The sequence below is a fragment of the Camelus dromedarius genome, chromosome 10, assembly GCF_036321535.1.
Source record: "Camelus dromedarius isolate mCamDro1 chromosome 10, mCamDro1.pat, whole genome shotgun sequence".
Classification (NCBI taxonomy): domain Eukaryota; kingdom Metazoa; phylum Chordata; class Mammalia; order Artiodactyla; family Camelidae; genus Camelus; species Camelus dromedarius.
This window is the reverse complement of record NC_087445.1, coordinates 7436874-7454738: the sequence shown is the minus strand read 5'-3', so window position 1 is coordinate 7454738 and position 17865 is coordinate 7436874. Positions and strand designations below refer to the sequence as shown.

The following is a 17865-nucleotide window of genomic DNA, read 5'->3' as shown; positions in this document are numbered from 1 at the left end:
CAGAGCTTAAGGAAAGGCAAGAGTGTTTAAAACAGTATCCCGATCTATTTCTAACATTTAAAAGGGGCCCTCCAATTTATCATTTGGAAATATTTCACATATTCACGCTGATTTTTTTTTTAATAAAGAGGGCAGTTAAGCTCTTCACTTCATTGTAAATCTAAGTGAGAGCCATTCTACACTGTGTCCATTGAAGTAATCCCCATGTTTTATAAAGCCTAACAAATACCTAAAGGTCAGCAAACAAAAACTCTCCAAAATTTTATCTCCTCACTTACCATGATCTATTTTTCCCAACAAATTGACATATTTGGTAGTTTATCATGTTGGGCCAATTTTATCTTGCATAGAATTTTACCAACAGACAGCTATACTCCAATAATTAAATTATTTCCCCATTAACTAATTTTTACAATTACAAAATTCATTCTGATTGTTTCATAGTAAATAAAAAGATATTCATTTAAGTTTTGAGCTTGTCACAGCAGTTCATTTTAAAATAGTTTGTCCCTAACAAAACCTGTCCCTAAAAATAAGAACCTGATTAAACCTAGACACTGACAAGGAAGGTACTTTTTGATATGTTCATCTTTATACACTTTTTAGATGAATCATTTGTTTTAATCTGCTCTGAACTGATTTCCTTAATGAGAAAATGGAAGTGAAATACTGTGCAATCTCCACGTAGAAAAGATTAGGGCTGACATCTGCCGGGTGTGACTTTAGTTGCATCCTTCCTAAAATAAGAGGGAGGAGCTCCAGAGCACATGCACATTACTAAAACTTTACTAAGCTAAAAAAAAATTTTTTTCTTATTTTATGTATCTGTCAGACTGTCATGAAAATTTGTCCACAGAATATTCACACATGAGGAAACAGATGTACCAACAAATCCTGGTTTTCCATTAATTTAGAGATATAGGGAGTAGTAAAAGGGGACAACTGAGATGAAGAAACATGAGCAGTGGAGCCAAGACAAGTTTTTTTAGGTGGCAAAAATGTCCACATTTTTTGGACAAGAGAATTTTGGCAACTGTGTAAGGCTGGAGTAGATGACCAAGTTCTCTTTTGAGTCTTCAGATTCTACGGACTTCAAGAAACCACACATAACAAAAACAGTCATTTCAGGACAGTGTTCTTTCTGGTTTTAAAACAAATATGGAATAGCATCCATAATCCCCTCCACCAGCATCCCCAGATAAAGTGAAGCTGAAAACACAATATGGAACTGGAGACAAATCTGTTTTGCAAAATCAATTAATAATACTTACTGTGTCTGAATTTCCTTCCAGTAATATATTGATAGCTTTGTTGATATCTCCATTACAATCATGTAGGGCCACTATGCATTCATCCTGATTTTTTCCTGTCACTTCCATAAGCTGTTGTTGAAATTATACAAAAGTGGTTAGGGGAACTCAAAATTGGCACTTGATATTAGTTTTAAGATTCTACTATATAGAGATATTTGGCAGCTATCACAAAACTCATTCCTAGACATACCATTTTCTCAATTAGCCTCAACAGGGTGCTATGTCTGAAGTAATCAAATAAATCTCCTTGGTGCATTAACAAGGGAGATTAAGCTACTTAACATTTTCATCACAAGGAACAATCATAGATTAGGCACAATATGTTTCTCAATTACCAGTGAACAAATGTATGATGTAAGCATTTGTTGTATCTACATTTAACTATTTTAATGTATATCAGCTGTAGTTCAAAATAGTTTGACCCAAACATCTGAAGTGATTTCTCTGTAGTCAAAAAGCAGCCATCTGGACCCAGGTCACTTGATCTCATAAATACAGCTCTTTGGACCACACCATTCCATCTGGTTTCTGCCCTGTATTATGTAGCCAAGATTCTACACACTCCACAGCTTTCCAGTGTTTCAGTCTTTGGTTACCTACTAATAAAGCCAGATTTATATAAATGACCTATACTAACCCAATACCCATCATATGCAATTGTTAACAATGCACAGTAAGAATTGAAATTCCCCCCGGTGATTGGATTAGAAAGAGAAAGAACTACAAACTTAAAGCTCTGAACTCCTGTACCAGTGCCCTTTTGTGTCTATTTGCTATGCTAGTCAAATAAAAAGCAATGATACATAGAAGTGTGTCTCCAACAGTACATAAATCTCATTCCAGAGAATGAGTTCTATAATTTTTTATAAATTTTATTTTTTAAATACTTTTTACAAGTCATTTGGGGGTGGGAGGTAATTAGGTTTATTTATTTATTTTTAGAGGTACTGGGGATTGAACCCAGGATGCTAAGCACGTGCTCTACCACTTGAGCTATACCCTCCTCTTCTCCAATGTATGTTTGGAATCACCACAATGTTTGAAAAGGCATTTCAGCTCATCCTTAACATTAATATTTTCTGAGAACTTGCCAAATACTAAATATACTTCCTATGACGTATATACCACGTCAATGTGCTTTCACAAATGTTCACTGTTCACATATAATACAAGTAACTCAAAGATTCTACTGCCAAAATTCCTTCATTCTAGCCACCAATACAGGTATTTAATTACAAGTTCAAAATCCAACTAGCTGAGAATAAGCAAGAAACATACTTTAAAATTAGAATCTCTAGTGAAAATATCTTTTTAAGCACAGTAAGAATAGATTACAAAACTGACAGTATCCTTTGCCAGAAACATACCTGTTTAACCTTAGCTTCAAACTCTGAATCGTTTTTATCAAAGATCACTTGAGCGAGACGCATCTGTTCAGCTGTAGCCTGGAAAGCACATAAAACTGTTAAAAGATTTGAGAACCAAAAATGTAAGTTAAATGCCAAAATCTGGTGCAAACAGATAAAAGCTCTCAAGCACTACAGCACCATGGTAGTAGAATATTAATTAACTTAAAAAACAAACAAACGAAAAAACTAACAGACTCTGAATTTAGACTTCTCAAACATATGCAACATGTTCCCAATAAGGTAAATAAGCATCAAGTTAAATAGTGTAAAGGTCCCATTCCTTTGGCCAAATGACCTAAAGTCCTGTTATCTTCATTAGCCATGTGACTTATTTGAATTTTCCTTCCCTTGGGGAGATGAAGTGATAGTGCAACAGAAAGTGGAAGAACAGGAAGCAGTGGAAACAGCTGCCAGGACACAGGCTTAGAACTAGCCTTCCTGTCAAAAAGGCAAAAAAGTTCTGCAATCAACTCAAAAAAGGTCAGTTCTGAAGAGAAAAGGCTGTATTTATCTAAATAAAAGTTATTTCTTAAGTTACACTTTTATTTTTAATCACAATTTAAAAATGGCTTTGATAAGATTTAAAAAAAAATTTTTCAAACACTGAAATTAGTCACCTGTACAGTAAACTCTTCTCTAGTTGCTTTTTTCACTCAAAATCCTTTTACAAAAACTAAATAAAAAAGAATTACTGAATTTTTGAGGTTTCCTTTCATAGTATTTCTGGCAACTAAAAATTAGAAAGTGGGGAGGGGATAGCTAAGTGTAGACTGCATGCTCAGCATGCATGAGATCCCGGGTTCAATTTCCCATACCTCCACTAAAAAAGAAAGAGAGAAAGAAACCTAATTATCTCCCCCCTCCTAAAATAAATAAAATTGCACAAAAATAAAATAAATGCTCTAAAAAGATTTTTTCAAAAGAATTAGAAAGGGGGCAGGGAACAGCTCAGTGGTAGACTGCAGAGCTTAGCATGCAAGAGGTCCTCCTGGGTTCAATCCCCAGTACCTCCATTTAAAAATCAGTCAATAAATAAATCCTTTTGACACAACACTGTAAAATGATTATAAATCAATAAAAAATGTTAAAATAAATAAATCCTAATTTATTGGCCTCTTCAAAAAACAAACAAAAACACAACAAAAAAATTCAAAAGGTATTTTTAAAAAGGGTAACTCTTCTGTGCTGTGAGTTAATAGTAACCTACCAATTTGATGTCTTGGCTTTGCAGAAGTTACTATGATTATGAACAGGGACATTAGATGAGGAATATACAGGAACTCTCTGTTCTGTCTGCAACTTTCTGGTAAATCTAAAATTGCTCTAGAACAGTTTATTCAAATAAACTTTACCACTGCTAGCTAAAATCAATACTAACTCCCAACATAAATATTTAAAAAGTTAAGTCATTTAAAGTACTGAATGATCTTAAAGGCAAGAAAACTCCACAAAGTGCTAATATTAAACAACTTTTCATCTTTGTTTTTAATACATGTTCATAATAATCTCGACTGGACCAGGGTAGGGGGTGGGTTGTTAGTATTTACACTGCAAAAGCACTTTTCACAAGGGCTTTCCAGTCCATGTGGGTGGTTGGTTATGGGAGCTCCAGCTACCCTTGGCCTGCTCCCTCCAATCTAATGGTCAGTCCTTCATCCCGACCTGTGACTGCTGTGACCTCAGTTGTAGTGCTACTATATTACAAACCAGAAAGATGTTTGTACAGAAATAGTGTCTACACAACTGCCAGTTTTACCTTAATCCTACCCAGTACACAGGATGAAGGACCTTCTTCACACACATCAAGTGAGAAGTCCCAGTGCTGCAGCCAAAAGGACCCACAGTATAAAATAAGCGGATGAGGTAAAAGGGAAAAGCAAAAAGGAAGATGAGTACTAGAAAGATATCACTTCCACATTATTATACATTTGAGGTTTAGGTAATGTCAACCATTTATTAATGAAAGTAAACCATTGGTGCCCTGTGTACTAAAAGCCTACAAGATTAATTTTTGCCCATTATCCCTAATACCAATCCCTTCTACTCTGAGTTTCTAATCTAAAAATTGTACCTCACTCATATTCATTCACCTTGCTCCAAACCAAGCACATGAATGCTCATTGCTTCCTACCATTAAATTTCCTTAAATTACAAAATTTTAGCACAGCATTTGGCACTTATTTTTCTCTGGTATCAAAAACAAAATAATAACCATACTGCTTTGTAAGGACCCACACTCACAATCTATTGTGAATATCTCTATCATGTTTACTGACTGCATAAATTGCTATTATTTCAGAAGACAAAGGTTGAGAACTGTTATAGATTAATGAACACTAAAAAAAAGGCACACAAATAAGATATGTGATGACTCTGTAATGGAAGAAGGAGAAGTGCTACAAAGGACATTACTGGAATAATTGACATTACTGAAATAACTTAAGTTCCGCATTGACAAAACCGGAACACGATAACTGTAGAAAACACTGCAGCAATGATAAAGTTACAAAATCTGATAATGGAACTGTATTTACGTAATGAAGTATCATTCAAGACTTGAAGACACTAACTACTAAATATAAAATAAACAAGATCATAATGTATAGCACAGGGAATTACATTTAATATCCTATAATAACATATGTTGAAAAAGAATATGAAAAGGAATATATATGTAAAATCAATCACTATGCTATACACCAAAAACTAACACAACATTGTAAATCAACTATACTTCAATTAAAAAATGAAAAAGTAAAAAAATAAAAAGAATTATTTTTGTTCTTAGGAAATACACACTTAAATATTAAAAGATAAAAGGCAAAATGTAGTTTAAAACAATCTCAAACAGTTCAGAATAAATAATGCATGCAAGTATGTCTATATTCGTAGACATATAAATATAGAAAAAATGTAACAGAGTAAAAGTGACACTGTATTAAAAATCTGTTAAAGGGCAAATGAGCATTCTCTAAACTACTCTTGCAACTTTATTTAGTATTTTGTTTATTTATTATTGTATTATTTATTTTATTTGGCAGGGAGGGAGTGACTAGGTTTATTTAGTTTAGAGGCAGTACCAGGGATTGAACCCAGGACCTCGTGCATGCTAAGCACGTGCTCTGCCACTGAGATATACCCTTCCCTTACTCTTGCAACTTTACAGCAGAACTAAAATCCCATGGACAACAAAAACACAGAATAAAACTAGATGACGTGTCCCTCACAAAACTCAAAATACAAACAAGTGAAGAAAAAAACAACTGATCTGCATGGTATAAACTGTACCATGTAAAGTAAGCAAAGGCAAGCACGGGGGTGTCTGGTCTAAGAACAGGAAAATCCCAAGTAGCCAAGAGGTATTTACTGGAAAGTTAGGAGGGCCAATTTGAGAACAGCACCTGCCACTGTAGGGTTTTGACAACTCCAACAGAAGGCCAAGTGCCAAGACTGCAGAAAGGTTTAAATAGGCTGGGGCAGTTACCGTCATAAACTCTTGAAACTGACCAGCTAGGGCTCCATCAAGAGAAACCATTAGAAACAAAATCAATATTGTGCCACATATATAGGAAAGAAAGAGAAGTTCATGTTGGGGGAAGAGGATAAATCCAGGAAACCTCAGGAAGCAAGCCAATCTTAATGACACAGAAAAAGAGAAAACACTCTGAAATCAGAAAAGCTGCTCGACCATGTTGCCTTGTAAAAGTCCAAGACGACTCATTTCACATAAAAATGAGCAAAAGGAAAATAAAGGTCAAATCCCACACAAAATTATTATGAGGGGAAAAAAAAGCATAAGCAGGATAATCCCCCCATACCCAATGAAAGTGCCCCCCAGAACAGTGCCTAGGGAACAAAGCAAAACCGCCATCTTCTGTTTCAAGAACACACTGAAGACACGGAGCATGAAGAAAATGACACAGACAAAAGAACTTAACACGTCTAAGTTTTCCTAATTCAGAGATGAAAATGAAGACTAAACGATAAGGAACACACAGAAAAAACTTAACGGGGGGGAAGGGTATAGTTCAGCAGTGGAACGAGTACTTAGCATGCATGAGGTCTTGGGTTCGATCCCCAGTACCTCCATTAAAAATGAATAAATAAATAAACCTAATTACCTCCTCCAACAAAAATAAAATAAAATAAAATAAAATAAAATAAAATAAAATAAAATAAAATAAAATAAAATAAAATAAAATAAAATAAAATAAAATAAACTTAAGAGTTAATGCTACAAGAGAAATTTACTTAAAGTAAAAAATAATTTTTAAAAAGGAAAAAGAAAAAGAAATGGGAGAAAAATCAAATATTGAACATAGGCAAAAGACAAGCCAACCTGACCCTGTGGCTCATACAAGTCTCTGAAGAGGACAAGGACAAAAAGGGAACAGTACTAATGCTCAAAGCTAAAATTCAAGAAAAATGGAAAGCAAATAGAATACTGTTTGAATTTGTGAAAGAAAAAACACCATACTTAAGAATATCAACCCAAAACACTACACAATGACATATTTTCTAGTAAAAGATCTGGATTCTAAAATGAAAACATCCATTTTGCATGTAGGCAGAAGTAACAAAAGACTTATAAGGGAAAGAGATGAGAATATAGATAAACTTGTCAAAAGCAGTGCTTTTGTGCAAAAAGAAAATAAAGTAACATTTTAAGATACTCAATAAAGAAAATGTGAGCCTAGCATTTATAGCCAGCAAAACTGACTTTATATTCAAATATAAAGGATATAAATTGTTACCAGCACCAAAGAACACAGGGAATATTATTCCCTCGAGTCATTCCTGAGGAATCAATATCAGCATTGACTTCAGACAACCAAAATGACTAGAGATACTGACCTAAGTATTAATGGTGACTATTAAGCATATACTTATTGTAGAAATAAAACTAAATGATGCCTCAAAGGGAGAAAGTATAGTATACAATGGGTACATGAACAGGGTATTAGCTATGATAAAATACTTTAAGGCAGTGGAGGGGACCTCTGCACCTTACAGAGGGAGCTTGTCGGCTAATTCAGGTGCCATGGGTACCGAAGGCTGTACCCTGAAGCGGTGGAGGCACCAATCTGTCAGGCCTGCATTAGCTGCCAGATCATTTACTCACTTGACAGCCACCCCTATCATGTAAAATATGCTTTTAAGGCTATTAGTTGAGGTGGCCTTGTATTAAGACTGTCAACAGTGAAAAAACATGTAACTGTCATATATGACAGCACATGACGGGGGGAAGGTATAGCACAACTGGTAGAGTGCACGCTTAGCATGCATGTGGTCCTGGGTTCAATCGCCAGTACCTCCTCTAAGAATAAATAAATAAACCGAATTACCTCCCCACTCACCCCCTGCCCCAAAAAAGCACATGACTACTCAACTCTAGCAGAGTGACTAATCTATTCTGGATAACCAAAAACACTGGCTGTGTAATGAAATAATGGAATGACAGCTGACAGTGGGTACCAGATATAGAGACACAATATGAGACAGCAAACAGTAGAAACAAGTATGGCCATGAGATCCCTGTTGTGTAAAAGGATTATAGACACTTACTTCCCAGGTCCATAAACGGAGTGCCTCTTGGTTGTTGAGTGATTTTCACCAATACTGATAAAGACCAAGGCTCTCAGATGTACAAGTGTCATCATCCTGCATGTTACTACTGTCAGTTTAAAAGCTACTACAAAAGGAGTAAAATCAAATGAACCAAGCAGTTTCCTTGAAATTTCAAGTGTACAGAAACTATTTAATTCAACATTTGTTCTATCATCTGACTTGAAGGTAAAGTTGAAAATCTTAAATTCAGAAAATTCTTACAGAAACAGAGATTGATACACACCTTGCTGCTCCAGTAGAGAATGTAAACATTTATATTTAGTGTGTCAAATTCTGATGCCATGAACTAGGTTTTATATAAAAACAAGCCAACATTTATAGACGCCTCTGGAATAAAATACGAGCTCCTCTCACTTTGCCAAGTTCAGAACTGCGTATAAATAAAAGCAGCACTGGTTACAGGAGAGGTGGGTAAGAGTGGGGAAATCACAGCAGTAGTACAGTACTGTTATCCTTCGAAGACTGTTGTATGTATAAAGTGGGAGAAAACAAATGAGCAATTTGGGAATATTCTTAACTATATCATCCCTTGGTTCTGAGGAAACCAAGATTCTTATTGTGGAAGTAATAAACATATAATATAAAAGAAGTGAAAACCCTATGGTTCTGAATGTGAATTATCAGCATGAACTCATGAGGCATTTTATCTTAAAAAAAATTTTTTTTTATAATTCTGTCCACTAGAGAGACCTATTAACAATGACAAACCGAGTAACAACAAACAACAGTTAGTTACCAGACTACAACCAAGTCAAGAAGCACTCAGGAGCCAATCTGAAGAGACCTGGCCAAAGATGGGGTAATTTGAACTTCAAAAGGGGTAACTAGAAATAACTGAACCCAATCAAATGTTTAAATCCATAAATTCATAATTATACATTTTAAGTACTAATTATTCATCTTTTGAGGATGATAGGCAATCAATTAATTATTTTAAAAACTGGTAAATATACTCTTCCAACATGTGATGGTCATGAAAAACAAGGAAAGACTGAAAAACTGTTGCAGATCAGAAGAGACTAAGGAGGCATGACAACAAATTGGACGGGATCCTGAAACAAAAAAGAGACCCTAGTGGAAGAACTAGGGAAACCCAAACAAAGTCTTTATTTATTTAATAATACTGTGCCAGTGTTACTATCTTAGTCTTGACAAATGATTATTTAAGACAGACGTTAATAAACTACAGCCTAGGATCTGATTTTGTATGGTGTGCCAGCTAAGAAAGGTTTTATACAACAAAAGGAAAGAATATGCAACAGAGATTGTGTGTGGCCTCCAGAGCATAAAATACTGGCTATCTGACCCTTTTTTTCCAAAAAAGTTTGCCAACATTTGATATAAAATGTTAACATTGAGGGAAGCTGGCTGAATGTTACAGAGAACTCTGTATCATTTTCCAACTTTTTTGCAAATCTTAAAATTATTCCAAAGCATTAATTCCAAAATAGTTTTTAAAGAAGAAAATAATAGGAGAGGGTACAGTTCAGTGGTAGAGAGCATGCTTAGCATACAGGAGGTCCTAGGTTCAATCTTGCATACCTCCAATTCAAAAAAAAAGGAAATAATAGACTACAGTAGTAACAAATGAAAGAAAGAAAAGAGAAAAATCAACAAAATCAAAACTTGGCTCTTTGGGGAGGGAGTGGGCACCAACAGAACTGGTAAACCTTTTAGCCAGAACAACCAGGAAGACAGAGAGAAGCCTCAACTTATTAAAATTAGGAATGAAATACAGAACATCACCACCAACTTCAGAGGAATAAAAAGGATTGTAAGAGAATGTCATGAGCAAGTATGTACCATCAAATGTGTAACCCAGACAAAAATCAACAATTTTGTCTAAAAAGGCAAATTCCCAAAAAGACACAAACTACTGAAACTGACTCAAGAAAAACTGAAAATGTGTAACAAGTGATTGGATTAGTCATCAAAAAAAATTCCCACAAAGAAAAGCCCAGGCAAAGATGGCTTCACTGGTAAATTCTACCAAACGAAAGAACGAATACCAATCATCAATTTTTCATAAACTTTTCCAAAAAACAGAGAAGGGAAAACTTCATAACTCATTCTATGAGATCATTATTACCCTGATACCAAAAGCAAAGATACCACAAGAAAACACAACTATAGAAAAATATCCCCCAGCAAAATCCTAGCAAACCCTAGCATACTACTACCATATAAAAAGGAATATATACCTTGGCCAGGTTAAGTTTATCCCACGAATGCAAGGTTGTTTTAACATATTAACAATGTAATATGACCTATTAATAGAACAGACAAAAACCACATGATCATTTCAACAGACATACAGAAAAAGAATTTGGTAAGATCCAATACCCTTTCAGGATAAAAACAAAACAAAGCAAAATCAAAAACTTAGAAATAGAAGGGAACTTCCTCAACCTAATAGTCAACTAAAAAAAAAAAAAAAACAAACCTATGGCTTAACATTATACCTAATGGTGAAAGACAACTAAAAGCTTATGGCTTTAAAAATAAAAGCATACACATACACACAGGAAAATACCCAAATACACACCCTTGCAATGCAAACTTGAGAAAAACACTGAATGTATTATACAGGATACGGCCAACAGCAATTTGATAAACCACCACTGTGAAATTATTCATCCATGAAGCATTATCTATAAGATCAAAAGTTATTATAAAAATTATCAAATCATAAAGTAGCGTTTGTTTTATTGCTAGAAAGGATCTTAGAGGTAGTAATCCAGTTCAACCCTATATGGTGCCCCTAAGTAATTTCCTCATGCTTTATTCAGGCACAAGCCTCCTAACTACCAGAAGCAGGTAGTATCCTGTATACCAATCATGCTGTCTCCCAGCTAGGGAGGAAGCTACTTTTTTCTTTTTTTTAAATCTTCTAAACTGTATTTGGAAATGACAAAATCTCCCTAGAGACAAGGCCCTGAGCAGAGTCTGTCCCCACCAGGAAGTTTTACATCAACTGTACAGAACAAAATTAGCAACGAGTGATCTTTGGCACTACTTTAACAGTCTTAATGAACAATAAGGTCTTACTGTTTAGCAGAGGGAACTATATTCAACATCTTGTAATAACCTATAATGATGGAGAATATGAAAAAGAATATATATATAACTAATCTAAATGCTGTACACTAACACAACATTGTAAATCACTACACTTCAATAAAAATTTAAAAAATGAACAGCCTAAGAACGCAGCAATGAGGGTCTAGGCTTGTGTAGTTGCCATGAGAAGGAAGAGATGTAGAGGGAAATGTTTCTTCTGTAACTTTATACTTGAAGACTGAGAAAAGTGACTACAACACATTCAAGAACTGGGAGAACGCAGTCTACATTAGTCATGGGAAACCTGCGAGACTCAAATGAAAAGAGGTACACAGAATAATGGAATGAGAGTTGGAGGCAAGGTGGAAAGCAGTCAGCATAAAGAAAATCACCAGAACTCTAAAGCAGGTGTCCGTATTGAGAAAAAAAAAATGAGCACAACTTTCCAGGTTGAGGGTGACGTTCTGTATCTTGATAGGAGACTGGGTTACACAAGTATATGCATCCTGAAAAAAACAATCCGATACACCTGAAATGTCTGTATGCAAATTTCCCCTTAAGGAGGGCAGGGAGAGAGGGAGAGAGAGAGAGGAAGGGACCCAGATGAATGTTAAACTCTAGTTAATCATATATAAGCTAAAATGCTCAAGAAGAAAGTATATTGATTTCTCTACTTTGAAATGCATCAAAAAAAAAAAAAAAAAGACAGCATAATGGACAGCTGGCTAGTCAAGTGATAGAACAAATAGAGTAAAAAGGTAACTGTGAGTACATGGGTGTTTCCTGTACAACTCTTTCATCTACTCTTCATATTTGGACATTTTCATAATAAAATATTAGGGGGGAAAAATTTCAGATCAGAAAAGAGGCCCAGAAAAAGGTCAAAAAGAAAGGGCAAAGGAAAAGAAGAGGAAAGAAAAAGATATTAAACAGGGGCTAAAATAAAAAATATAAATGGAGTTGGAGAAAGACAAACAGTATGTGAGATCACTCATATGTGGAATTAAAAAATAATACAAATGAATCTATATACAAAGTACAAACAGACTCACAGACAAGTTTATGGTTACCAAAAGGTGGGGGCGGGGGATAAATCAGGATATGGGAGTAACAGATACAAACTACTATACATAAAATAAGCAACAAGGATTTACTGCACAGCACAGGGAACTATATTCAATTTCTTGTAATAACATATAATGGAAAATAAGCTGGAAAAAAAAATACATATATAATTGAATCATCAACTTTACCATACACCTGAAACTAACACAATATTGTAAATCAACTGTACTTCAATTTTTTAAAAAGATAAAAGAAAAATATAAATGGGAAAAAAATCCAAGAAAGTGAACTGCAGACCAGTTGTAGAAACTCAGTCATTCAGTGTAGGATGTTTATTAAAAGAATGTGCCTAATTCAAGACATTTCACACAGAAAATATGGCATATAGAAAAGTCACCGAATACAAGGTACACACACCAAAGGCAGGGATTCTGGCTGTAACATCTTCTAAAAAGGGGTGTGGGGTCAATTAAAGTAACAGGGCAGGGGAGAAAACAGCTACAATAATTAGCTGTAAAGGCAGCAATACTTAAAAACTGTCTGAGAACTGCCTGTGCTTCCTAAATGTACACAAGTTACAGAAACAAAGCTTCCCATCATGATTCTATTAAAGTATCTTATAAAATATTTTTTTAAAAAAATACTCAAGTTGACAGACTTTCACTAAAAATTATAAGCAGAACTTATTAATAACAGCATTTTGCTGTAGGCAACAGTCTAGGGCTTCCACATATTTCTTTATTTTCATTTTGATACTGTTTCACCCACACATTCCTGTCAAGTCACTATTCATTACCATATGTAAGGTAAATACCAATTATTTAAACTTATTCAGACTTAGCTTTTTCGTTTAAATACTATGACTCAAATATTCTTTGCATTTCTCTTCAGTCATATCATCTGTTTTATTCCTAAGAGATTATAGACCATCTAGACATACTGAAAACACAGCTGATGCACTTAACAGCTGGTTAACAAGCGCAGTATTGCAATACTAGCACAGCAAATTGATGAAATATAAAACATTTTAAACCAGAACTTTAAATATTTTTTACCTTTGCCAGCTACCCTAGTCAAAGAGAAAATTACTCTCAATATTTGATGGTCAAAGCACCAAAGATAAATTAAGCGTATGATAGGAAAGTTGCCAGGCTAAACTCTAGGATGCCAAGAGATCTGTACAGCTTGTGAAATCAGAGGAAAAAGCAGACTCAACAGGTAATTCAAGGTTAAACAAAGTTTTACACCCACCCCTACAACAAGCATTAGTGACATCCACCATACAACTGTGAAGATGAAAACAAGCTTTGCCAAGAAAAGCAGCATTACTAACTCCCTTCCTCTGGATCTCTCTTCCATTCACTTGGCTCATTATGAGCTGAAGTTACTTTCACAATGAAGAATGTATTGATAGCTTTTCTAGTGGAGCCAAATGTTTTTTGCTTGATCTGTCACCCAGTAAATTTGGAAAATATAATGAAGTAGGATTTTTTTTTTAATCATCCTATACCCACCACTCGGAGATAAGCATTAATTAACAAAGTCTACTAGTGTTTTTTTCTTAAGCGCTTTAATAGTTGTACTATATTGTAAGTATACTTTGGGGTCCCTTCTCAGTTGATCAGGAACAAGGCATCTTCTGTCATAATCTCAAACATCATAATCGCTTCATAACCTATGTGGACTATACAATAGGAATAAAAGTTACCACTTACTGAATATAACTTATGCAATTTCTAATTCCTTACAACCATCCTACAAAGTAAATATTGTGAAAATTAATAAAGGGAAACCTCACTAAAATGGAGGCAGGAGGCCAGAAGGGGAAGCTCTCATGTACTACCACTGGAGGCCAATTACAGGAAAAATTACCATTGTAGATCCAAGTTGGAAAAGATGTATATTGCCTCTCATACAAGAAATCAACTACTCTAGCAACTCAGCTAATGAGAAACCCTCCCTACCCTGAACTCTCACTCTTCTCTAATGGACTATCATTCAGGACAACCCCTCTCAACTTCCTCCTTTCCCTCTATAAAATAACATTCCTCTTCTTTTTTGTAGGGCTTGCCTATAGTTTTTGCCGTGGCTTGCTTGTTCTGAATTACAATTCTCTGCTATTCTCAAATAGACTCATTTTTGCTGGTAAAATAACCTTTATTTTTCAGTTCAACATTACCATACTTCATGTTGCATTTGAAAAACTTGGAGTTTTTTCTCTCTCTACACAATACTAGATAACCAAGTGACAAAATTGGTTCCTGGTTTATAAAACAAACGTATGTCCTATGTGTACATCATGATATGATGCACTAAGAACAGATCATCACTTCTATGGTATTTCTACCAAAAATGCATAACCCAATTCTAATCATGAGGAAATATCAGACAGGCCAAAACTGGGAGACATTCTACAAAATAAGTGGCCTATATTCTTCAAACATGTCAATGTCATGAAACAGAGGAAGCTCCACATTAAAGGAGACTAAAGAGAACTGACACCTAAATCCAATGATTGAATACAAAGGACTTAATTAGCTAAAAAGGACCTTATTGGGACAATCAGAAAAATATGCATTAGGACAATCTGTGGATTACATTAGATGAGTTGATTTCCTCATTTTTGATAACTGTACTGTGATTATGTAAAAGAAGGCCCCTGTTTTCTAAAATACACACACTAAAGTATTTAGGGTAAAGAAGCACCATATCTGCAGCTTCTTCTCAAAAGGTTCAAGGGGAAAGCTGTGTGTAGTGTCTCCTCTGTTGAATGAAAGAAAAGGATCAACAGTAAAGATGGTAAAAATGTTAACATCTGAAGAGATCTGGATGAAGGATATTCAGGAATTGTGTCTATACTCTTGAAACTTTTCTCTAATTTTCAAAACAAGGTTTTGTTTTGTTTTAACTGAGGTACATGAGTCTTAAGTACTTCATCTAACTGGTAAAGTGGCAAACTCAGGGCCCAAGCCTAGTCTTATTCAGATTCAAATGAGCTCATGGTCTCCTCTCTCACATCCTGCTACCTCGACAGGGTAACTCTGTACACCTCTACCATTAATATCTGCAATTTGGCAATAAGCATCATGTGGAAGAAGGAACATCTACACCCAACCCCCAATTTCAGGTTGCTTCCTTAGGAAATACTTTCCAGAACAGAGTTAATGGATAAATGAACGATTTTACCAACAGCATTTTGAGAAATTCTCACAATACTTTTTTTTAAAGGAAAATTAGAAATCTAAGGGTCTAGAAATCTTTCCCAAAGCTCAGTGGGCAGCTTTTTTCTTCTAATTATACAAAATGAGCCATCCATCCCCAAAGGGCCAAAGGAAGAACTACCAGAGATGACTCTCAGCAGGGAAGGAGCCCTCCGCTCCTCCCTCCATCCTGGAGACTCTTGACTCTCCGGAACTCACCCCAAGGACTTTATTTGGGTATGAGACGGAGACAGTTTATGTTCCCAACAGTACACTTTTAATCTTTAATCTTTACTGAATTAATAAACAACAAAATGCTTTAATTTATATTTCTTTTATTATTAGCAGTGCTGCACCCATGATTACTCCTGACTTGTATTTCTTCTCTGATAAGAGGCTATTCATGAAACATTTTCTTAAACATTCATCTATAAAGGGAGCACCTAGTCCAAAAGTCCAAATTTTTCCCACAATAGACAATCTTTCTTGGTCAGTTGTGAATAAATACCTATCAGGGTAAACACTATTTAGGAGCAAGCACTGAGCAGCAGAGATGTCTGTTGATAGCAGCAAAATGCAAGGCTAACCTTATACTGAAAAATGTGATGCAACAACTGAGTTGAGTCCACTTCCTGTGTCCCTTAACATCAACAAGGAACTCGGGTATGAATGATTATTTTAAAAACCTGTAATTAGTTATCAAAGTCAAATCATCAATCTGGAATCATAACGAACTTCATAAGCTTTATTCACTTACTTCCACACTGTCTCTGTAAAAAGGTTTGCCAACCTGGTCAACATGTACAGCACACTCAACTCAGCACAGGTACTGTGCTTAGTTGGCATTTTACTTGGATTGTCTCACTTCATTTAAAATAATACAAAAAAAACTGCAAAGGAGGGACTATTTAACATTAAGTATTTTATACAGCTGGATTTTGCTCTTCAAAAGCCATTCTAAGATTAAAACACTTTTCCCAAGTAATGATGCACGGAAGAAAAGGCAGCTTTTTTAAGTCTGTCATAATTCAGGTATTTCTCTACTTCAGAGTATTACTTCTCCATGTACTTGGGATTTTCACATTAACATTACAGGGACATATCTAGATAAATAATAAAGAAACAGAGATGGTCTAGATGCTAACAGATAGGAGAAAAAAGTCAGGACTAAATAGTTAAGGAAGAACATCCAACTGTACCTGAATCAGTATCTCCTCTTCCCTATCACATACTACCTACTTTCCAAAAACAAGTTTCAAAACCCTAAACTTTCCTACAAAGGAGAACATTGAAGCATATGTGTCCCCTTAATTTCTGTAATTCTGAACAAAGCAAAGCAGAGTTCCATAAAGACTTACCTGTACCACTTGCTTCTGTAGCTGTGTTGCCTGTGTCGCTGAAATCTGTGTTTTTTCCCGAGCACTTCTGGAACGGTCACTGCTCACTGAAGTCATCATATACAGTATATACAAAATAATGTATGCACAAAATAGAAAGTCTGCAAGAGAGGAAGCATGGTAAGCAAAACTCTGAAATCACAGAAAACAGCAAGGATAAAATTCAGGGATAAGGAGGAAACGTGATAAAACGTAAAGGTGTCCTAGAGTGTAAATTCTCAAGAAAACAATCCATTAGAATTTTAGATTGTCCTGGAAGCTTTGAAGCCAGTTTTACTTTTGCAATCTAAATGTCTATGTTTATGATTATAGCAACTCTAAACAATAAAGTATCAACTATCACCAATTTTAACCAGCCATTACTTTACCCCTATATTGTCAGCCCTCCAAATCCACAGGTTCTGCCTCCACAGGTTCAACTAACCGCAGATCAAAAATATTGGGAAATATTTTTTTCAGAAAGTTCCAAAAAGCAAAACTTCAAATCTGCCATGCTATAAAAATTATTTACAAGGCATTTACATTGTATTAGGTATTATAAGTAACCTAGAGATGATTTAATGTACACAGGAGGATGTGTGTAAAGTTATATGCAAATATCATGGCATTTTTGTAAGGGACATGAGCATCCATGGATTTTGGAATCCAAGGCAGGTACTGGAACCAATCTTGTGTAGATACCAAGGAACAACTGTATGTAGTTACTACTACATGTAGTATTTTTTTTTTCCTACATGTAGTTTTATCTACCTCCTCCCATTTGCAGTTGGTATTTGAACCCAAAGTCAACATT

General features: G+C 35.1%; 1 protein-coding gene across 1 annotated transcript in view; it reads right to left on the bottom strand.

Annotated features, from left to right (window-relative positions):
- Positions 1-17865, bottom strand: part of UBAP2 (ubiquitin associated protein 2) — a 95427-nt gene that overhangs the window by 52541 nt on the left and 25021 nt on the right. Inside the window, exons 2-4 of the mRNA XM_031447277.2 lie at positions 17034-17173; positions 2681-2758; positions 1272-1382 (exon numbers count right to left, since the gene is read on the bottom strand). Of these exons, the coding sequence (XP_031303137.1) occupies positions 1272-1382; positions 2681-2758; positions 17034-17132 (288 nt within the window). The 5' untranslated portion in view covers positions 17133-17173. The remainder of the gene's footprint in view (positions 1-1271; positions 1383-2680; positions 2759-17033; positions 17174-17865) is intronic.